We start from the raw sequence: 22,219 nt of genomic DNA, 5'->3' as shown, positions 1-22,219 counted from the left end.
GGCTTTCCCAGACCTTTAGCAGCCGGTCCAAGAAGTATCAAGAAGTTCATCAGTTTATAAAAAGTTACAGCATTTTTTACATGGGCTTAAAAAATGGGGAAGGTGGATTACAATTAAAACGTCATAGTCGTGCATGGAACAGCTGACAGAGCCATGGGCAGCCAGCCCCCACAACTACCTCCTGCCTTTAGGAAGCCGCACAGGCCACCAGGTCCAGTGGGCTGAGGTGGACGCAAGGAAGGAGACCATCCTGCTAGGAGTCTGACGTCCTCTCAGGCTCCAAGGATAGGGTATCAGCCTTGATCTTTGGTTTCTGGGCTCTGCGGCAGCCTGTGGGGAAGACAGGTGAGATGGCAGCTCAGAGCCCCGGCTGGGGGCTGCCCCAGCAGCCTTGCTCCACCAGCCTGTTTTGGTGGTGCCCCTTCCCTCCTCAGAACAGGGTGTTGAGGAAGGCCCACCCGAGGTCGCCAATCATCCCATCCTCTTCCCCTTTCCAGGGACTGGGGGGTCTTCTGGATCCTGCTGGATGCTGGTCTCCTTGGGCTGCTGGGCTCTAGGCTGCCCAGGAGGGCCTCTCCGTGCCCTGCGTGTCCTGGAACGGGGCTTGCTTGGAAGTGGAGGGTCCTGGGTGAGACCCAGGTCCCTGAGTGGCTAAGAGAGTAGTTCAGAGGATGCTCAGCACCCCCCCTGTTAGGGGAAGGCAGCTGCCCAAAAGCCTGGTCTGGGAGGTGTGGCCCCGGCAGGGGACAGGGCAAAGGAGGTAGAAGCACACCTAGGGTAGGGGCCGTACCTCCACTCTGTCCTCAGGACCCCACTGTGCTCCCTTGAGTTTCTTCATGCGGGACGTGCCCCCTGCAGGACACTGATGTTGGGGCGGGAGGGCCCTGTGGCCTCAGCCCCCTTTCCCCAGACTCCCCCTCTCCCCCTCCAGTAACACCCAGGCCTGGGGCAGGGACTAGGATGGAGAAGCGTGCGTAGCTCTGGCAGGCAACCAGTGCCTTCTGCTCTGTTAGTTTCTTACATTAGGAGTAGCTTACCTTTGGGTGCCAGGGGTCCAGCATCCCCCTAAAATGTAATGAGGAGAATTTAGGAATCAAGCCAGTTGGGGGAGGGGTAGTTTTCCCCGGAGAGGCGGAACTCACACCTGTCTCTTCCAGGTCAGTGAAGCTCCTCCTAGGAAGACTGATCCTCTTCCCCCCAGGTGAGAGCCCGCATCTACAAGGCCACTCCGCCTTGGGCTGCTGCACTAGCTGGGACTCAGGAGTGGGGGGCGAAGCACAGGGAAGGCTTAGACCTCAGGAGCAGCGTGGCCCTTGGGGCCCTAGATAGGCCCTGATCACCTCCACCTGGGAGACCCCAGCTCTTGCCCTGCTGTAACTCCAGGTATCCCCACCCTACCGGCTTCCTTTGACTACGTGAGCGTTAGGGCCCAAACCTGGAACCAGATGGTGCGGCCGTGCCGGTCCCGCAGAGAGCTCATGCCGGGGATGCTGTAGCACCGCAGCCAGGCACGAAAGGCAGCAAAGTCCTCCTCCCCACGCTCTGGCCCGTAACCTTTGCCCCCTGTGGGACAGAGGAGCAGCAGGAGGTCAGAGGGCTGCGTCAGGCTGGGAGGAAGGAGAGCCTGGGTGACCTGGCCCAGCGCTCAGCCGCGTCAGCTGACAGACGGAGTCAGAGGGCCAGGGCTCCCCTCTTCCGGCAGTGTGACCTGAGGCTGGTGTGTTCCCTGCTCTGGGCCGTGGCTTCCCCATCCGGGAGTGAGGGGAAGAATCCCTGCCCTGCCTGCCTTAGGGGCACCTTGGAGGGCATAGAGAGCTGGCAAGTGAAGAGGCCTAGTGCATTTAGCAACAAACTTGGAAGATATGCAAACTTCCATTTCGCAGGCAGGGAACCAGGCCCAGAGAAGGGCAGGAACTGTCCCAGGGTCTCACAATATGCCAAAGCAGAGGTGGCTGGCCATTTTTGCCTTCTGGACCTCACCCAGCTGGACCACTTCCTTGGGCACCGAGTGGCACAGCTCCAGCAAGTCCGGGTTCCACAGCTTGGCCCTGATCTTCTGGCTCAGGGTCAGTTCTGGGCTCTAGAGAAGGGCAGGGGCAGGACCTGGCTGTCAACATGAGGCAGGCCCACTCAGAAGGTAGCTGACCTCCCAGGGAGCAGATCCCCTCTGAGCTTGGCAGGACTCAGAGATGTGCGTCCAAACCCCACCCCCCAATCACATACATTGTAGAGAAGGGGAAGCGAGACCCAAATCTGAGAAAGGAGCTGATCTGAAGACACCTGACCCCAGACCATGCCCCTGGTGGCCTGCACCAGTGGGTGGGTGTGCATCCCCCCTTGAGCCCTCACCTGCCTGCGCTGCCGTAGTGCCTCCAGAACTGTGCGGGCCTTCTGGAAGGGGGGTACCTTCAGCCTGCAAGGGGGTGGGGGAGAAGCCGTGTAGGCAGTGGAGAATGGGGGCACAGCCAGCCCACCTCGGCCCTCATGCCCGGGGCTGCCTGCTGACCGGTGCAGGATCTCTGCCCGCAGATAGTTTCCAATGCCATTGAAGAACCTTTGGTCCAAGAGGGCTTCACAGATGGGCCGGTCAAAGGCCTTGTCCGCTAGGTTTCGTAACACATTTTTCCTGGGGGGACACAGCCTGGGCACATGAGATTTATTCTCCCCCCATGCTGGGCACCCCCCAATTCTTGCCAGCCTTCTTGTCATGAGATAGTAGAGAGGGGCTGGGGAAAGAAACTGGGAGTCCCAGGACCCCTTTTCCCAGCCTCAGTGCTATTTTGGCAGTGGGAACCTCAGTTTTGCTACCTGTTAAATGGGAACAATATGGGGTGTTAATTCACTTCAAAAGGTGAAAAATACCAATCAGAAGCAACGTGTTCAAGGAAACGCGAGTTTGTATATACTGTATGTATATCACCAAAGTGCCTCAATCCCCAGACATCGTGGTGCTCAGTCGGGAACTCCCTAGGCCTTCTGGTTGCTTCAGTACGGGGATTTGCCGTCGGCAGCGTCAGCTGTTTTCAAGACCTGGGGAAGCTGGCACTGGCTGTGGGCAGCAGGTGCATGGGGGGAAGTCCTGGCTCACGGTGCTCCAGCAGCCCCCACCAGCCTGCAAGGGTCACAGGTCTCTCACCACCACCACGAAGACACATCTTCTTTCTTTGTGTAAAAGGGTCATGGCAAGACTGACTCAGTGATAGGCACAAGGAACATATGAAATAGGGGCCAGAAGACAGAGCTTTGGGGTAAAGATAAAGGCAAAGGTTAGCCTGGGTGATTGGATCACTGAAGGGAGCAGATGCCCACAGGCTCCCCCGCTGTAAGATTGAAAGCAGCCAAAATGCTCAGAAACTTCAGAGCCAGCTGGCGGCTGACTTGGGGCATGACTCCCCAGGAAAAGTGGGGTGGTAGGAATACAGGACCACTGCAGACGCTTCCCAGGGGTGTACTTAAGGTCATGCCCGGGAAGGCCTGGAGTCAGCTGCCTTCTGTGATAACAGAAGCCCTGCCTCACCCCATGGGGCAATAAAGTCTCCTGAGGTCCAACTGAAGGCACACCGCCCTTTAGGGAGGGAGGGCTTGCCCGGTCCACACCAGGCCTTTGTGTTCCCAATCCTTATCAGTTAGAATGCTTCTCCTGTACAGCTCTGCGTGGCTGGCTCCTTCTCTTCAGGCAGGCTCAGATGTCAGAGTGGCACTTCTAATATCCCTCCCCTGCATCCCTGGCCAGAAGTCATTCTCTGCCTGTTAGATTTTTCTTCAGATGTGTCAATTTGAAATCATCTAGTTTGTGTCCTTGTTCCCCCTGCCCTGCCTGAACTTTGTCTCTGTGGGAACAGAAGCCACATCCTTTTTGATTAATGCTGCACTCCCAACACCCAGAAGGCCTGGCATGAAGCAGGACTCATACATGTTTCATCTTTAGAGGGAGGGAAGTGGTTGACACCATGTTATCTCAAATAACCTGCCACATCCTAGGTGGGCTATTATCCTTCCCACAAGCAGGACACAGTCACAGGAGACCACAGGATGCAGACCAGTGGGCAGGCAGAATGTGGGAGACCACAAAACCCAACTCAGTCTGTGTCATTAGGCAGTCTTCTCCCCACCCACTTGAAGCAATTCCTGCTCGCTTCCTTTCTGGTCCTGTCCTTAAAGCTCCACCTCCTTCCTTCTCAGCCTCCTGAGGGCACCCAGAAGCAGAGTGGGATGCTGATCCAAGCCCCCGCTCTGGTGCTGACTGGCCATGCTCCCAGGGCATGCCTACCCACCCTCCTCTTAAACCTCACCCCCCAACACAAGCGTTGGGTTTCCCTATCCATTAGCTCAGTTGGCTGTCCTCCGGAGAGGACACTGTCTTGGTCTACTGAGGCCTAGAGGGCCTGGGACTCACCCCTCGTTGGCCAGTGAGGCGCTAACAGAGCCGGGCCCAGGGCCCCAGCTGCTGGCCCTACCTGAACTGCTCATACTCCAGCAAGACACAAGGCCCACGGCCTGGCTGCCATTGGCCCCCAAGGTCCCAGCGGCCAAAGCGGCGGATGTCCACAAAGCAGAGGGCGAGTCGGGGACCGGGTGGAGCTGTGTAAAAGCGCAGATGGGCATGGGGTGGCAGCGCATCACCAGGTGCCAGCTGGAAGGAGCCAGACATGCCAAAGTGGAAGATGAGGGCCAGTGGCTCCTGTGGGGGCTGGGCTCCAGGCAGGGGACTCAGTGTAAGGCGCAGTTCCTTGCCACGGGCTGAGGCTGAGATGCAGTAGGCACTGCTCTCAAAGGGCACCTCAGGGTTGCGGCTGACAGGTGACTTGTCCACACACCCGCCAAACACAAGCCCCTTGCATGCCTCATTCACAAAGTGGCTGGCCAGGTGCAGCTCAGGACCCTCAGGCATTCTGTAGAAGGGGTGGCTGGGCCCTGTGGAAGGAGGATGACAGCAGGTTGGGCCAGGTGTGCACACTATGAGGTAGGAATTATCACCTTCATTTACAAAGGAGAACTCTGAGGGTCAGAGGGGACCACAGTCAACTGGAGTTGACAGGAAAGTCAGCTATCCTCACAGCCCCTGGCCCCTACCTGAGAGTGCTGGGAAAGCCTAGGGCACTGGGGAACTCAGACTGGGGACGTGTGACTGCCTTGCTCATTAACCCCCTTCCATGGGCTTTCAGGAGCTTGACGCTTTTAGAATAAAGTCCAGATCCTGTCTGGGCCCAAACCATCATCTCATTTCCTCCCAGGTTCCCCTCATTCACTTGCTCCAAGAACCTGCTCTTCCCATCTCCATGCCTTCACACCTGCTGTCCTACCCGTCTGGGGCACTTGAGAGAGGTCCTTCCTGACCACCCCATCCAAGGTAGCATCCCCCACCTCCACCTCTTTTCTTGGAGGTACTCCCAGAACCTGGAATTTGTCTTCCTGCCTGCCTCTGCACCACTCCCACCCAGAGTGGCAGCTCTGCTTGCTCACCACCCCATCTGCTTAGAACCTGTCCTGCATCTGTTGCCACAGGACTGAGGGAATGGACCTGACCCTGTCTGGTAGAGAGCTGGGAAAACGGACGCTCGGAGGCTCGGCTAGCAGTGAGGACAAGCCTGCCACCATCCTCGGTCAGGGCCGAGGAAGAGGGAAGGCAGGCAGGTGTCCCCAGGTGCATCTGCTGAAGCCAAGTCCACAGGGCTCCGAGGAGGGGCTCCCGGAGCTCTAGGCAAGCACGGCCCAGGGGGACTAGGAAAGGCCCATTTAGGGTCTCGGGCACACCACACTTCCTCACCCTTGCCCCCTCCAGGTTTCTTCTACCCCGGGACATTGTGTGATGGAAGGTGAAGGTATGTGTGGGGCAGAGTGGAGCGCTTAGCCAGGGCACACTCCTTTGTCCTGGCTCCCCCACCTCAGCGCTGACCAGAGCCTGGCACCTGAAAGGGTTCGTTTCGTGGGAAGAGATGAACGTCCAGATACCTAATTTCTCGAGGGAGGGGTGCCCTAGGGTTCGCCTCCCATCCCCCGACCTCTGGGGCCTGCCCTCGGTTAACCCTTGCTCCCTTCCTCCCCAAGACCCCCAAATACCATCCTCTCCTCAATCCTGCTGCCCCCAGCCCCAGCGTACCTGTGTCCAGAGCAGCTCCCGGCAAGGCTAGAGCCCTAACCTGCAGCCACTCAGCTTTGAGCCAGGGGCGTTGCCGCGCCCAGGAGCACGCTGGGAGCCGTGGTGCCGCTCCACCGCCTGCCGGGAAGTGTAGTTCCTGGGGCAGGGGCAGGTGGTAAGAGGCTGTTCGGGGTGGGGGTCCTGAGCTAGGGGGCCCGGGGTGTGGGAAGGGCTTCGGGGCAGTCACCTGGCTGGGAGCCTAGCTTCCTGGTGCCCAGCACCAGCAGAATCAGGGTCAGGTCTGAGTTGCTTGGTTGCAGCCGTCTCTCTGTGGCTAGGGGAAGTCACCCAGCTAGTCTGGGACAGGGTAGACACTCCCAGCAGGAAACAGCAGCAACGTACAGATGAAGAGAAGCCTGCAGCTGTGTGCAGGGCTGGCACAGATGCACAATAAGTGCAGGCCCAGGGGACCCGGTGGTGATCCTAGGTATCAATGCACAGTCAGACATAACACATAAACAAAAACATCACCACCACCTGCCAGGTACAAAGTGCAGCCAAGCTACAAAAACTAGAGCTGAGAAGCAGAACCCACTTCCGGTAGTCCTGTGATGGTGGGGCAGGGAGGGGGCGGGTGGCCCTCTCTGCAGTAACATTTAAGTTGAGACCTCAGCAGGAGCCAGTAGGCAAAGAGTGGGGGCAAGACCTTACACCAGGCAGGAACAGCCAGTGCAAAGGCTCGAAGACGGGAAAGCCACTGGCCCTTTGAAAGATGGCCTATGCAGTAGAGTGTGGCTGAGGGCAGTGCTGGGAGGGGAGGGCAGACACATGAGCAAGGTCAGGTCAGCTTCTGACTCAGGACACCTCTGTAAGGCGTCTGCGTTTCATCCTAAGTGTAGAGGCACCGGTGCCTGTCCCATGGCCATGATTTGCCCCCTTCATCTACTTACTTATTTTGGTGTGTTTTAAAGTAAATTAGATAAATTATGACATTTCATCCTTAACACTTTGGCTTGCATTTCTAAAAAACAGTATCATACAAAGCCACAAAACCTTTATCATATTTACTAAAGTTAATAACTTAGTATCTAATACCTAATCCACATTCAAATCTCCCTAATTGTCCCCCAAATGCCTTTTATAGCTGGTTTGTTCAAGGAAGTGTCCAATAGGGATATGTCTCTTTAGTCATTTCTAATTGGATGCAATCACCTTTCCCACCACCCCTTTTTGGGGGGTCTTCATAATACTTTTCTGAAGAGTTCAAGCCAATCATCCTTTGAGATGCCCCATCACATTGTGGATTTCTGAATGTTTCCTCAGATCTGTCATATCTATTTCCATCATAATTATCATCACCTATCTTCTAGATGCTGGCTGCTCTGTAGTCCAAACTGTATCGCATTTGGAAGCACCCAACATCTGGGTGTCCCACTTAGGCTGGAACTGACCGTGGGTGAGACTTTGACAGCCTCTGCGTTGCAAAGGTATGTTTCACACTCTGTGACCACTTAAGTAATCTGTGGGGTGATTTTGTGTTTTTTTTGGTCTCTTTTTATTTAAATTAGGGTATAATTTGCATTCAGTAAATTCACCCTTTTTAGAGTGAGTTTTCCCAAATACATATCCTCACATAACTATTGGCACAATCAAGAGGGAATACACAGTGAAATAAGCCAGGTGGAGAAAGACAAGTGCCCAATGATTTCCCTCATTTGTAGAGTATAACAATGAAGCAAAACTGAAGGAACAAAATGGCAGCAGACTCAGAGACTCGAAGAATGAACTAGCAGTTACCAAAAGGGAGGGGTGTGGGAGGCCGGGTGGGGAGGGAGGGAGAAGGGGACTGAGGGGTGTTATGTTCAGTACACATGGTGTGGGGGTCACGGGGAGAACAGTGTAGCACAGAAAAGGCACACAGTGGATCTGTGGCATCCTGCTGCACTGATGGACAGTGACTGCATTGGGGTGTGGGTGGGGACTTGATAATATGGGTAAATGTAGAAACCACATTGTTTTTTCACATGAAACCTTCGTAAGTGTATATCAATCATACCTTAATAAAAATTTTTAAAAATACAAAAAGTAAAATAAATAAAAATAAATAAAAGTTTCTGACAACTGGGAAAAAAAAAAAAAGAGGGAATACATTTCCATCACCCCCCCAAAATCTGTGCATGCATCTTTGCAGTCAGCACTTTCACCCTACCCGCTGTAAACCAGTGAGCTGTTTTCTGTCCCTAGTGCGTGCCTTGTCCATACTACTACATAAAAAGAATCTTTAGAATGTAGCTTTTTGAGTGTGACTTCTCTTAGCATAGTGCGTGTGAGATCCACCCTTGCTGACATGCTTATCCATTCACTCCTTTTTGTTGCGGAGTGTTCCACAGCGCAGCTGTTCCAGTGTGCATCCATTCACCACTTGGGGGACCCCGGGTTGTTTACACAGGTAACTGCTCAGTGCCACGCAAATACTCAGCGTTATCGTCCCTCATGATCCTTGCCTCAATTAATCAGGAATTAGCTGGAGGCACTTAACTAGCTGGAAGTCTGAAGAGCTTTACCTCATCGATGGGTTATTTGGTCATCCTAAAATACCCAAAAGTCAAGTTTACCCATATTCTGAATTTCTTCTCTTTAATTATCAAGTTTCAGACTAAGAATTTGGTGTAACAACATCAAATGGTGACTAATCAAGATTGACTCGGTATTTTTTGGTGGAGGAGGGACTCTTTTCTATTATGGACTCATAGTTTGTTTACATTCAACACCTTTCAATCTGTCACTGTCCTTATCTTCCCCCGCCGCACCTATTTCCTGAAGGGGCACTTTAATTAGGCATTGGGGCTATACAGACATGGGGACACAGTGCCCATTCTTAAGAAACTCAGACTGGCAAAAGAGGCAAACAAGTAAATACAAAATTACAATGCAGTGTTATGATAGTAAGGAGAGAAGTATGCATGGGATTCTGGGATTCTGAGAAACCAAGCTAGTATTACACGTTTGAGGAGACTTAAGAGCTTTCCTTGTGATTTCTTTCTGCCACTTTTTCATTTTTGACTTCTTTTTCTTGTGGGCTACTTGAACATTTTTTAGAATTCAGTTTGACTTATACACTGTTTTTGAGTGCCTTACACTGTACAAGCCTTTGAAGTGGCTGCTCTCCATACTACATTACACACTTGCACTTTCCACAGTTCACTGGTATCGACATTTCATCCAGCTGCGTGAAGTGTAGAAACCTTACTTCCCTTCACCCTCTCCTGTTTATAATAACCTCTGCACACACTGAGAATCAGATCAAATATTGTATGTAAGTTTTGCTCCAACTGTTGAACATAATTTAAAAAGCACCAGCGAAGAAAAGCCGACTGCATTACTTTTACTCCTTCTATTGTTCTTCCTTCCAGATGTTTCAAGATTCCTTCTTTTACCATTTCCTTGCTGTTTAGAGATCCTTCTTTGGCCTTCTGATTCTCTGCCAGATGGGGCGGGAGTCTGGGCCTCCACCCAGCCTTTGCTGGCAGAGGTGCCAATGGTGCTGCAGTTTTCCTGCCGGAGCACAGCAGGCACTGCCTGGAAGCTTGCTGTCTTGCTGGACTGCCCCTGTCCTGGGCCTCTGGCTAGGGTAACACGCTTTTTCGGTCTGAACACATGAACACATGAAGCGAAAAGACAATCTTGAATACTCTGTTGTATTCTTCAGGTCCTGAGGAGCCAGCCGGCCTGCCTTCTCCCCATCTGTCAGTCCTCGTACGTTCGTTTCATTATAACATCCAAGGTTCCCAGCTGTCCTCAGCGGGAGGAAAGGGAAAGGTGCATCTACTTCATTTCCAGAAGCAGGAGTAGAGTCAGCACTTATCTTTTTATGCCTAAATTGTCCCATCTTTGGCCAGTGGGACAAGCTGGCTCCTTCTCACATACGTGCTGTCGTAAGCTTCCCTGCATCCCCAGATGTTCTGGCTGGCCTTGTGTTCTCCGGCCCTGCCCTGGAAGCATCTCTTCTGCAAGGAGCCTGCGTTGGTCTAAGCCAGTTCTGAGAGGCCGTATGTCTACTCAGGCTACTGTAACCAAATACCATAGGCTGCATGGCTGACACAGTCGACATTTCTCATAGTCCCAGAGGCTGGGAAGTCCAAGGCCAAGGAGCTAGCCGCTCTGGTTCTTGGTGAGGGCCCCTCCTGCCTCATGGCCAGCCACCCTCTTGCTGTGTTCCCACGGGGCCTTTCCTTGGTATATGCTCATGGAGAGTCTCTCTTCTTAAAAGGGCACTGATCCCATCATGAGGGTCCCACTCTCATGACCTGATATGAACTTAATTACTTCCCAAAGAACCCACCTCCTACAAGCATCTCATGGGGGTTAGGGCTTCAGCACATGCACTTTCACAGGACGCATTCAGTCCATAACCTCGTTCCTCTTGGCAACAAGTGGTTCACACACTGGCCTTTCTCTCTTCCTGAAGAAGATGGCAGGAGAACAAGGGCTCTCTACTTCTTCTACCTGGGGTGTCTGGCCCGGGGGCCACCTCTTTGCTGACAGGCTAAGGACAAGACCAGCACAGAGAGGACAAAGCCAAGAGCAGCACAGGACTGGGAGCTGGGACTCCGGTGTTCCGACCTAAAGACAGCTGTTTCACTTTGGTCCGTGTTCCGCCCCACCCTGACAGGCCTCAGTCAGCAGCTGAGACATCCGTATGTCACAGAAACCGGTGATCTGAACCCAGAAAGAAACATGGGCACACACTCCTTTACACTTGTTTATTCCTCCTGCTTGTGAAACCATTGACAAGTACGTTTCATGGGGAAGGGAAGGCAATACTGGAAAAGGTCCTCGGAATCCCCATGCTCAATTTTCAAAGTGGGAACCTAGGAAGCCAGAGATGTGAGAGGCCAGGCCCCAGGGTCCTGGAGCTGGGGCCCCCCCGCCGTTAGAGATGTCCGGAGGGCCCTGGCCCGATGCAGGCGGGCGGCCCCACCCAGCCCAGCGTTCCTCTCAGCCCAGGGAGCTCATCAGGGCCTGGGCCTGCTTCAGCTCTGCAGGGGTGGGGAGGCGGGTGGCAGCAGTCAGGCGGGGTCTGGAAGGGCCCCTTTCCTCCCCACTTAGAACTGAGTCTCACCTGCCAGGAGGGCCTGGAACTTGTCTGCCGACAGGGACATGTCAATCGGCTGGGCCGGGGCACCCGCCACAGCTGCCGCCTCCAGCCGCAGGTGTAGCACAGGCTCCTCCACGGACCGAAGCAGGCTAGAGCTCAGGGTGTAGTCCACACGCCAGCCCGCGCCCGCCAGCCTGCTCACTGCGAGACAGGGCAGGGCCCTCGAGATCGCAGGCTGCTTGTCTAGCTTGGATTAATACTCAGTCTACAGGCACACACCTGATCATCTACATTTGCCCTCTTACAGCAGTAAACTATGTTTTCTACCTTTATCTTGCATCTACCTACCACTTCAGCATTTTACTAAAAATAATAATAATAATAATAATAAGGGAGAAATGTGGGATTCACATATAAATCAAGTATAAAAATCAAACGAATAATCATATTTGACCTGATTGTTTACAGTTCATGATGCGTGATCAAAACCGAAAGTTTCTGTGATATGACTGCCCTTGCACTGTTCACCATGTAAGGACTTGTTATGCTTCAGAAGATTGGAGACTGTTGAGAATTAGGCTTGAGGTTGATTAATGATTGTGCATTGAGTCCCCTATACAGAATTTTATTGTTGTTAACAACCATTTGATCAATAAATATGAGAGATACCCTCTCAAAAAAAAGATCGCAGGCTGGCGGGCCAGGCAGCCCCCAGCCCTTCAAGGCCTTGCGGCCTCTGAGAAGCTCTCACCCCTCTCACCCACAGCAGGTACTCAATAACTGGAAGCCCAAACTCTCCAAGCGGATCTGAGGAAAGAAACCTGGGTGGACATGGAGTCAGCTCTGGCTGCTAACATGGGACTATGGCTACGTCTCCTTTCTGAGGACAAGCACCTCCGCGCTGCATGCACCTGCTAGACTGGGACCCAGGCCCCACCCCGATGTGCCCCACACTCACCCCGAAGGCTGCAGGCCCGCAGGTGCTCCTGCAGGGGGCTCTGCTTCTCCTCATAACAGCGACACAGGCCGGCTGCGTGCTCTGGGGGCGGAAAGGAGGTCCCTGAGGTAGGAGGTGGAGGCTGGGGCTGCTCTGACGGCAAACTTAGGGTCCTCGCCCACAGAGGCAGGACGCATCTCAGGCTCACACTGGCCTGCTGCCCAGCAGCCCCTGGCCCACAGGCTACCCGCCTGCCGCTTGAGCCCCCTTACCTTTGGGCAGTCCCAGCTGCTGCAGTTCACTGGACAGGGACTCGCCGTCCACGCTATGTTTGGCCGCGCTGGAGAGGATGAAACTCAGCACTGCCACAGTGGCCTTCACATCGCCCGACTCTGGGAGGACCCGTGAGCAGGGTGGGGGTGTCACCGCGGCCCCAGGCCTCCTTGAGCCACCAGCACTGCTTCCACCCCACCGGGAGCTGGCAGAGGACCCTGGGGTGGGACTGTCAATGTCTTTCTTCCCCTCGTGTTCCTCTGCTGAGGTGGGTGGGTCAGGGTGGGCTGCTGGGAGCAGAGGCCTCCGTGCCAGGCCCCAGGCCAAGTACCCATGGTCACCCAGAGGGCTGGGGGCTGGATACTCACCAAACCTGGCGTCGGCCGTGAGCTTCAGGATCTTCTCGTACTGGGGGGAAAGGAGGCGCTCAGCGGGGGCACCAGTCCCCTGCCCCTGAACCCGAATCCTGTGGTGAGGATGTTAGGTATCCAGGGACGGCAGGAGGCTCGTCACCCTCACCCCTGGGTCTGGGGCACTTTCAGGGCAGTGGGGACACAGGGTCGTGGGGCAAGGGGGTGCCGGGCCCTGCACTCACGTCAGTCCCCCGTCCCAGAAGCTCCTTCAGCACCTGGCTACACAGCAACCTCAGCTTCACGGAGGACTGAAGGGGGAGGCCTTCCATGAGCCAGACGGCCCGGCCACGTGACCAAAGCCCCACAGCATGCTCGGACGGGCAGAGGGCACCGAGGCCGCGGCCCCAGGGGACCTCACCACCCTGCGCCTGCGTGGCCTATCCCCGGCCCCGCCCTCCCCACCACCAAGAAGACCCCGTGCACTTAACAATCTTGGCCAGCGTGCTGATCTCTGCCAGGACCCAGTCGGGGCAGTCCAGATCACCACAGAACCGGAACCTCTGCACAGGAGTGAGGTGAGTGGTCAGGCTGCAGGGAGGGCTGAGGGTGGTCAGTTGTCTCCCACACTTGCTCCTCAGGGACCCCTGCTCCTTGTCCTCTGGCCACGTCTCCCCAGGCAGTTCAGAGAACTCTCTTGACCCACCTTGCCACCAAACTTGTCCAGATGCCTACCCCAGGCATTCATCTGCTGGGCAAACATGAGCTGGGTGCCTTCTCTGGGACAGATCCCACTCTACGTACTGGGAGTATTACATGGAACAAAACCAAACCCCTGGCCTCATCCACCAACGACCTCTCCCCTCTCTTCCCTTCCCGGCTCCAGCCACACTGGCCTCCCTGCCATTCATCAGTCCCACCAGGCACACTCCTGCCATCACCCAAGCCGTCCCCTCTGTGCGGCTTGCTCTTCCTCATTCAGGTCTCTCTTCAAATGATGCTTCTTGACCATCTCTGGTCAAAGGACGGGCCTTCTCTGACCATACCTTTTCAAATAACCCCTCACACAAGGAAATGTCAGGGGCCAATGAATATGTTCACTATCTTGACTGTGGTAATGGTTTCACAAGCACATATGTGTCAAGTCTTACCAAACTGTACATTTACCTATGTGTGGCTTATTGTATGAAGATTTTATTATTTTATTGTTAAAAAAAAATAGCTCTTCACCATCATCTTCATTTCCACAACATCTATCACTGCACATTTTATTATTTATTCGAGGTCTGTTTCTTCTCTTAGAATGCAAACCCATCCTGTCAACCATGTCTTACCAACATCCTCTTTTCCCCAATCAATTGTCCTTTGCTCTGTTTGGCCGGCAAAGCTCTAACCCACTATAACGTACATGTGCATCTTGCCATGCCTCTACCTGGGCTGATTACAAATGTCGGGAACAAAACCCCACAAACTGAAGACACTTGTGTCCATGTTCTCCTGATTGTGCCGGGCCTGCAATGCAGCCTGGCAACTCCACATCCTCTGCCTGGGCCCACGGTTCACCTTACCAACCACTGCAGACCTGCTCCACAACCTCCAACCCTCCTGCCCGTTTTCACCCGCCACATCCACCCACCACACCTGACTCAACTTTGCTGGGGCTTTTATGTGGGCCTCTGAAGACGTTCTCTAGCCACAGTCACAAATGACTCCTGTCACTAAATGCAGTCTTCCTTCCTTCCTTAGCAGCATCTGGCATGAACCCCTCCTTCTTGAAGCTGCATTTTCGTCTGGACTCTAGCCTAGCCCAGGTCTCATTTGCTGGCTCACTCTCCTTTCCCCAGGCCCCAAACGGCAATCTCCTCAGACTGCCTGCTGTCATCACCTTGGGACACAGGACTGGGACTACTGGCAAGGTGGTGACAGTCTTGCACTTTTCTCTATTTCAGGGTTTTTTAACCTTTTTGTGACATGGACTCATCTGGTGAATTCCACAGGCCTTTCTCAGAACAATTTAAACGCATAAAATACTTAGAATTGCGAAGAAAACTTATGAAAAGTTATCAAAATATTCAAAACAAATTGGTGATATGGTATACGCTTCAAGTCTAACAACCCTTGTAATTTAGAAATGACAAGCATAAACAATATGCAAACAATGCCAACAGCTGTAATGTGATGTGAAAACACCTGATTTCAATTAGTGTCGAAGTCAGAGGTGCTGATAATAGCGGGTCGTATTGCTGACATTCATAACTGAGGGAAATGACTATTTTTCAGTTTGAAATCAGTGAAAATTAAATGTAAGAGTTTTCCTAAGTTCACGGGCCCCTGACTTCTACCCATGAAAGTCTTCTACCATCTTTTTCTTACTTCTGCCATCTCTCCATTATTTATTTTATTTAAACTGCAGAATGTGTTCTTTGTGTAATTTCTAAAAATGCTAGCATTTCTTAGGCTTTGTCCTAGGCTCTCTCTTCCCAACTCAATTTCTTGCTGAGATAGGTTCCAAGTGTTTAGGGTTCAAAGATCATCTTTGTGTTGATGACTCCCAAATTTATAACTGCCATTGTGGATTCTCTGCCAAGCTCCTAACCCTTAAATCCGGACTGTCTCCTAAACAGCAGCATGTGTGAAGTGACCGATGCTCCTCTCACTGAAACCCGCTCCCCCTCCTGGGTTCCCCACCTCACTGAACACCAAGCCCAGACTCCTCCGTCTCCTTTTCCTCTCATGCATTTAGCCCCTGGGCCCTGCTGGCTTCCCCCACTTCTATCTCCACGCTAACCCAGGTCACTGCCACCTGCTGGAGATCTGCTGCCCCAGCTTGGACTCTCTGCTCCCCTCCCGCTTTCTCCACAGGTCGGCCAAAAGGATCTTCCTAGCTTCCCAGTGCCGTCTTCTTGAAGTTCAAACTCCTTTTCGTGGCTTTGAAGACCCAGCAAGATTTGGCCTTTACTCACCTGTCCAGCCCCATTTTCTATTAACCTCCAGTTTATACTCTTGCAGCAGGTGACATGCATGCACTCCCAGGGGACTGTGCTCACTCTCATCTGGTCTTGGAACACGGTGTCCCCTGTCTGAAGATACAGCCCCCCATCCCCAGTGCCTCCTAACCGCTGGTACACAGACGACACTGCACGCAGCCGGCACCTTCTTCCCCGCCCTAAGCTGATGCTGTTCTCGGGAAGCGTCCCATGCACGAGGAGGCCCTGTCAGGCCCCTTCTCTCAAGCCTTGTTAACCATGCCTGTCAGTTCAAGCCTCTTCAGCTGGAGCCCCAGGGCCTGGCATGTGCACGGTCTAGAGCAGGAACGAATGGATGCACGAGTTGGGAAGCCCCACTTCCAAACCTCTTCTTTCCTGGCTCTCGGAGGAGCGAAGCAGCTTCCGAACAGCGAGGAAGACGAGCCAAACTGCAGGCAAGTCCTTTCCCAAGGTTCCTGGGAGATTCTCCTGGGGCCGCAGAGGGCCTGGAAGGTCTCCTCCCCCAGAAGGCGGCGGCCCCCCCTCCCCGCCGAGCACGCCCCGGGGCCTCGCCCGTCCCGCTGGGGGGTGGGCGGAGGGGGCTCTCCTCCCCCGGGCCGCGGCCCTCAGCACCGCGCCGCAGGTGTCTGCCGAGGGGCCGCCGCAGACCCGCGCCCCCTCCGCCCCGCAGCGGCAGTAGCGAGCCGGGGTCCTACCCCGCCCGCCCCCAGCGCCCCCAGCGCCCCCAGCGCCCCCAGCGCCCCCAAGCCTACCATCGCGCCAGGGGGCCCGGGCCGCGGAGCTTATCCTCCCGGCGGCGCCTGGTCACCTGACGCGCCGGCCACGTGACGCGGGGGCGGGGCGCGGACCCTGGGGCTGCCGGGGCTCGGAAGGCCGGCGCCTCCGCTCCCCGTCCCCGAGCCCTTCCCCAGAAACGGGCAGCGCCAGCCCCCAGTGTAACCGAGGGCAGAATGAAAGCAGGAGAAGGGAGGACGGGAGTGGGAGCAGTTTAATTTGTCCGGCCTGAGGGGGGAGGGGCCAGAGTAACGCTCCTACGCAGGCGTAGTCGGGTCAGTCCCAGGTTTTCCACCAGTAAGCAGTGCGGTTATATAAGCTGGGGCTGTGGCAGAAGACGTTTTTAAAACTTTACTGAAATATGAACGCCCCATGTAAGCAGCACCCTTATAAGGAAACAGAACGTTACCGGTAACATACCTACTTCAAGTGCCTGGGTATTTTATTTTATTTTGATGAGTCCCCTTAGTTGCCTAGCAAAAAGGGCTTTAACTAGTGACATGTTCGAGAACTCTCCCCCTATGGCCTCACCAACATTATGAGACAGGGACCATGGGTTTAGGCAGAGTAGGGTGAGGACCTCCGGAAAAAAAGCAAAGCAAGATAATTACAGTCAAAACAATGTAACAATGTGCAAAGAAGTCCCAAATGGAAACTGTTAAGTATTATTCAAAGTCAGAGTCACACTAATTCCCTAGGGTAAAGATACCAGACTAGGAATCTCTTCAGTGAGATCAGTTAAAGCTCAAAAAGCCAGGAATAACTTGGCCTGGAATGTTTGAATGTTCCGCAAATAAGAGTGTCTCAGCATGACCCGTGACTTCACTGTATCACTTAGATCATGACACTGTAAAATTTGCCTTAGCCTGCTAAAAGAGCCAGCTTACTCTTTTTATTAAGGTATGATTGATATACACTCTTATGAAGGTTTCACATGAAAAAACAATGTGGTTACTACATTTACCCATATTATCAAGTACCCACCCATACCCCAATGCAGTCACTGTCCATCAGTGCAGCAAGTTGCCAGAGATCCACTATGTCCCTTCTCTGTGATACACTGTTCTCCCCGTGATCCCCTACACCATGTGTACTACACATAATACCCCTCAGTTCCCTTCTCCCTCCCTCCCCACACGCCCTCCCACACCCCTCCCCTTTGGTAACCACTAGTTCATTCTTGGAGTCTCTGAGTCTGCTGCCATTTTGTTCCTTCAGTTTTGCTTCATTGTTATACTCCACAAATGAGGGAAATCATTTGGTATTTGTCTTTCTCCACCTGGCTTATTTCACTGAGCATAATATCCTCCAGCTCCATCCATGTTGTTGCAAATGGTAGGATTTGTTTCTTTCTTATGGCTGAATAATATTCCGTTGTATGTATGTACCACATCTTCTTTATCCATTCATCTACTGATGGACACTTAGGTTGCTTCCATATCTTGGCTATTGTAAAAAGTGCTGCAATGAACATAGGGGTGCATAAGTCTTTTTGAATCTGAGAAGTTGTATTCTTTGGGTATATTCCAAGAAGTGGGATTCTGGGGTCAAATGGTATTTCTATTTTTAGTTTTTTGAGGAACCTCCATACTGCTTTCCACAATGGTTGAACTAGCTTACATTCCCACCAGCAGTGTAGGAGGGTTCCCCTTTCTCCACAGCCTCGCCAACATTTGTTGTTGTTTGTCTTTTGGATGGTGGTGATCCTTACTGGTGTGAGGTGATATCTCATTGTGGTTTTAATTTGCATTTCCCTGATGATTAGTGATGTGGAGCATCTTTTCATGTGTCTGTTGGCCATCTGAATTTCTTCTTTGGAGAACCAACTCTTCATATCCTCTGCCCATTTGTTAATCGGGTTATTTGCTTTTTGGGTGTTGAGGTGTGTAAGTTCTTTATATATTTTGGATGTTAACCCCTTGTCAGATATGTCGTTTACAAATATATTCTCCCATACTGAAGGATGCCTTTTTGTTTTGTTGATGTCCTTTGCCGTACAGAACCTTTTAGTTTGATGTAGTCCCATGAGTTCATTTTTGCTTTTGTTTCCCTTTCTCGAGGAGATGGGTTCAGGAAGAAGTTGCTCGTGCTTATATTCAGGAGATGTTTGCCTATGTTGTCTTCTAAGAGTTTTATGGTTTCCTGACTTACATTCAAGTCTTTAATCCATTTCGAGTTTACTTTTGTGTATGGAGTTAGACAGTGATCCAGTTTCATTCTCTTGCATGTAGCTGTCCAGTTTTGCCAACACCAGCTGTTGAAGAGGCTGTCATTTCCCTATTGTATGTCCATGGCTCCTTTATCGTATATTAATTGACCATATATGCTTGGGTTTATATCTGGGCTCCCTATTCTGTTCCACTGGTCTATGGGTCTGTTCTTGTGCCAGTAGCAAATTGTCTTGATTACTGTGGCTTTGTAGTAGAGCTTGAAGTTGGGGAGCATAATTCCCCCTGCTTTATTCTTCCTTCTCAGAATTGCTTTGGCTATTCAAGGTCTTTTGTGGTTCTATAAGAATTTTAGGATGATTTTCTCTAGTTCGTTGAAGAATGCTGTTGGTATTTTAATAGGAATTGCACTGAATCTATAGATTGCTTTAGGCAGGATAGGCCGAGCTTATTTTTAACTGTACCTATGTGCCGTTTTTCCTTCTCTAATCCTAATCGAGTAATCTGCAACCTAGGCAAAAGACTAATTTGATAAGGAATCCCAGCTATAAACAGTCCAAGAAGTCAAGAAGTAATATATTTAAACCCTCTCCAGCAAACAAAAATCCAGCCCACCTGGGGGCAGGGCAGGCTGTCTTACAACAAGTCTGCACCCCTAGCCCTTTACCCCCATTCCTGAAAATCCTCAACCGCATATAAAACCCCTAGAGAATGCACCACCACGAACCCTCTTGTCCCCTCCTGGTGTGAGCCAGGAGCTCTGTCCTCTCAGTTTATCTAATAAAAGCCTCTACCTTGCATTCATACCTTGAGTGTTTGTGAAGTTCATTCTTTGGCTCTGAACAAGAACCCCAGTATCAATTAGATGTTTTATCTTAATATTTCCCAATCTAACAAGCGAAATAGGTTGTTTTAAATTGCATTAGTTGGCTTACTGGTGAGTTTGAGCAAATGGATGGTCTAGGAAAGGAAGTTTCCAATAGTCACTTGAAGAGGTAAAAACAAAAGGACAGAAATGCAACCACAAAAGAACACTAGAAAACAGATTAATGACCAAAGGAGAAATTGAGCAGTTTGAGATCTCTCAGTTCCACCACTGCCACCCTCCCACCTCCCCGTACCCCAGGCCCAGCTGGTTCTATTGTTGCAGCCCCTCAGGCTTTCAAAGGACAGACAGCCCATGACAATTAAACTGCTCCATAAATAGAAAGAGATGGGAAGCTTCCCAATTCATGCTGAAACTGATCTCATTTATAAAGAGCTTTTAAAAAATCATAAACATCAGCATGTTGAGGTCAACACTGTATTAAAATACTACAGCATGTCAAAGAAAAATGTTAAGGATATAAGAATGGTTCATTGTATTTCATCGTATCAATAGAATAGAGGAAAAAACTAATAGATTTGGTAAAACATTTTTGATTAAAAAGGAGAAAAAAATTAGGAATAGATGAAAGCTGCCTTAAGTTGATAGTATATTTGAAAAACAAAACAACAAACATCAAACTTAACATCAGATTATTTCAATATGTAAATAAGTCAAAAAGGTGGGTGACATGCACTTTTAATGTCACTGTCATAGATTTGTTTCACAAATATTTATTTTTTTGTGGAAGAATTTTTTAAATTTATTTTTTACTTTTTTAATTTTGTTATCATTAATCTACAATTACATGAAGAACATTATGTTTACTAGGCTCTCCCCTTCACCAAGTGCCCCCCACAAACCCCATTACAGTCACTGTCCATCAGCGTAGTAAGATGTAGAATCACTACTTGTCTTCTCTGTGCTGCACAGCCCTCCCTGTGCCCCCCTCCATTATACATGCTAAGCATAATACCTCCTTTCTTCTTCCCCGCCCTTATCTCTCCCTTCCCACCCATTCTCCCCAGTCCCTTTCCCTTTGGTAACTGTTAGTCCATTCTTGGGTTCTGTGATTCTGCTGCTGTTTTGTTCCTTCAGTTTTTCTTTGTTCTTATACTCCACATATGAGTGAAATCACTTGGTACTTGTCTTTCTCTGCCTGGCTTATTTCACTGAGCATAATAACCTCTAGCTCAATCCATGTTGTTGCAAATGGTAGGATTTGTTTTCTTCTTATGGCTGAATAATATTCCATTGTGTATATGTACAACATCTTCTTTATCCATTCATCTACTGATGGACACTTAGGTTGCTTCCATTTCTTATCTATTGTAAATAGTGCTGCGATAAAACACAGGGATGCATATGTCTTTTTCAAACTGGGCTGCTGCATTCTTAGGGTAAATTCCTAGAAGTGGAATTCCTGGGTCAAATGGTATTTCTATTTTGAGCATTTTGAGGAACCTCCATACTGTTTTCCACAATGGTTGAACTAATTTACATTCCCACCAGCATGTAGGAGGGTTCCCCTTTCTCCACAACCTCGCCAACATTTGTTGTTGTTTGTCTTTTGGATGGTGGTGATCCTTACTGGTGTGAGGTGATATCTCATTGTGGTTTTAATTTGCATTTCTCTGATGACAAGCGATGTGGAGCATCTTTTCATGTGCCTGTTGGCCATCTGAATTTCTTCTTTGGAGAACTGTCTGTTCAGCTCCTCTGCCCATTTTTTAATTGGATTATTTGATTTTTGTTTGTTGAGGTGCATGGGCTCTTTATATATTTTTGGATGTCCACCCTTTATTGGATGTGTCACTTATGAATATATCCTCCCATACTGTAGGATGCATTATGTTCTATTGATGGTGTTCTTTGCTGTACAGAAGCTTTTCAGCTTGATATAGTCCCACTTGTTCATTTTTGCGTTTGTTTTCCTTGCCCCAGGGAGATGTATTCGTGAAGAAGTTGCTAATGTTTATGTCCAAGAGATTTTTGCCTATGTTTTTTTCTAAGAGTTTTATGGTTTCATGACTTACATTCAGGTCTTTGATCCATTTCGAATTTACTTTTGTGTATGGGGTTAGACAGTGATCCAGTTTCATTCTCTTGCATGTAGCTGTCCAGTTTTGCCAGCACCAACTGTTGAAGAGGCTGTCATTTCCCCATTGTATGTCCATGGCTCCTTTATCAAATATTAATTGACCATATATGTTTGGGTTAATGTCTGGAGTCTATTCTGTTCCACTGGCCTGTGGCTCTGTTCCTGTGCCAGTACCAAATTATCTTGATTACCATGGCTTTGTAGTAGAGCTTGAAGTTGGGGAGAAATAAAGGTTATCTGACTATTAGAGCGGTTGTTCTCAAACATCAGCCTGCAGGAGAATCACCTGGGCTTGGTAGAACAGATGCTGGCCCTCACCCAGACATGTTCTCACTCAGTGGTGCTGGAATGGGACCTGAAATTTTGCATTTCCAACAATTCCCAGGCGATGCTAATGCTGCCAGTCTGGGGACTAAACTTTGAAAACCACCAATGTAGGAAAATGTCCCTGAGAAGTTACAGGTTGTGGGGAAGTTGGGGTTCCTATGCCCAGGATCCTCACTGAACTTAAACCACCTGACGGTGTAACTGGCCTGTTGCTGGGCTGCCGCTTCCACACCTTTAGGCAATAAGCTGTTATTGCGCTA

General features: G+C 51.0%; 2 protein-coding genes and 1 long non-coding RNA gene across 21 annotated transcripts; 1 reads left to right on the top strand and 2 right to left on the bottom strand.

Annotated features, from left to right (window-relative positions):
- Positions 1 to 39: 39 nt before the first annotated feature.
- Positions 40 to 6,816, bottom strand: NEIL1 (nei like DNA glycosylase 1). Of its 17 annotated transcripts, none has more exons than XR_008992679.1 (10): positions 6,101 to 6,812; positions 4,458 to 4,914; positions 2,507 to 2,641; positions 2,350 to 2,413; positions 1,981 to 2,080; positions 1,436 to 1,563; positions 1,038 to 1,065; positions 791 to 852; positions 459 to 592; positions 191 to 330 (listed from the first exon to the last, which is right to left on the bottom strand). XR_008992679.1 is itself a non-coding variant. In XM_057488997.1 (10 exons), the coding sequence occupies exons 2-9, from the start codon at positions 4,889 to 4,891 to the stop codon at positions 472 to 474; spliced, it is 1,131 nt and encodes a 376-aa protein (XP_057344980.1). In that variant the 5' UTR covers positions 4,892 to 4,914; positions 6,101 to 6,809; the 3' UTR covers positions 191 to 330; positions 459 to 471. The 17 variants fall into 17 exon arrangements, 14 of the variants coding, with proteins under 14 accessions (XP_057344974.1, XP_057344976.1, XP_057344977.1 ...); XM_057488997.1 differs by having other exon boundaries at positions 459 to 651; positions 6,101 to 6,809; XM_057488998.1 differs by having other exon boundaries at positions 459 to 624; positions 6,101 to 6,808.
- Positions 4,807 to 8,110, top strand: LOC130679637 (uncharacterized). The gene is made up of 3 exons (XR_008992682.1): positions 4,807 to 5,350; positions 5,506 to 5,917; positions 7,450 to 8,110. It is a non-coding gene; the product is annotated as an uncharacterized LOC130679637 (long non-coding RNA).
- A 2,717-nt stretch (positions 8,111 to 10,827) lies between these two features.
- Positions 10,828 to 16,643, bottom strand: COMMD4 (COMM domain containing 4). Of its 3 annotated transcripts, none has more exons than XM_036907656.2 (8): positions 16,477 to 16,643; positions 13,229 to 13,300; positions 12,983 to 13,048; positions 12,756 to 12,795; positions 12,387 to 12,506; positions 12,136 to 12,216; positions 11,202 to 11,378; positions 10,828 to 11,118 (listed from the first exon to the last, which is right to left on the bottom strand). In XM_036907656.2, the coding sequence occupies exons 1-8, from the start codon at positions 16,477 to 16,479 to the stop codon at positions 11,078 to 11,080; spliced, it is 600 nt and encodes a 199-aa protein (XP_036763551.1). In that variant the 5' UTR covers positions 16,480 to 16,643; the 3' UTR covers positions 10,828 to 11,077. The 3 variants fall into 3 exon arrangements, with proteins under 3 accessions (XP_036763551.1, XP_036763553.1, XP_036763550.1); XM_036907658.2 differs by lacking the exon at positions 16,477 to 16,643 and adding an exon at positions 15,982 to 16,319; XM_036907655.2 differs by lacking the exon at positions 16,477 to 16,643 and adding an exon at positions 15,701 to 15,952.
- Positions 16,644 to 22,219: the final 5,576 nt, after the last annotated feature.

This window comes from Manis pentadactyla, chromosome 11 (genome assembly GCF_030020395.1).
Source record: "Manis pentadactyla isolate mManPen7 chromosome 11, mManPen7.hap1, whole genome shotgun sequence".
Taxonomy (NCBI): Eukaryota; Metazoa; Chordata; class Mammalia; order Pholidota; family Manidae; genus Manis; species Manis pentadactyla.
The sequence above is the reverse complement of the archived record's forward strand: the minus strand, read 5'-3'. Positions and strand labels throughout refer to the sequence as shown.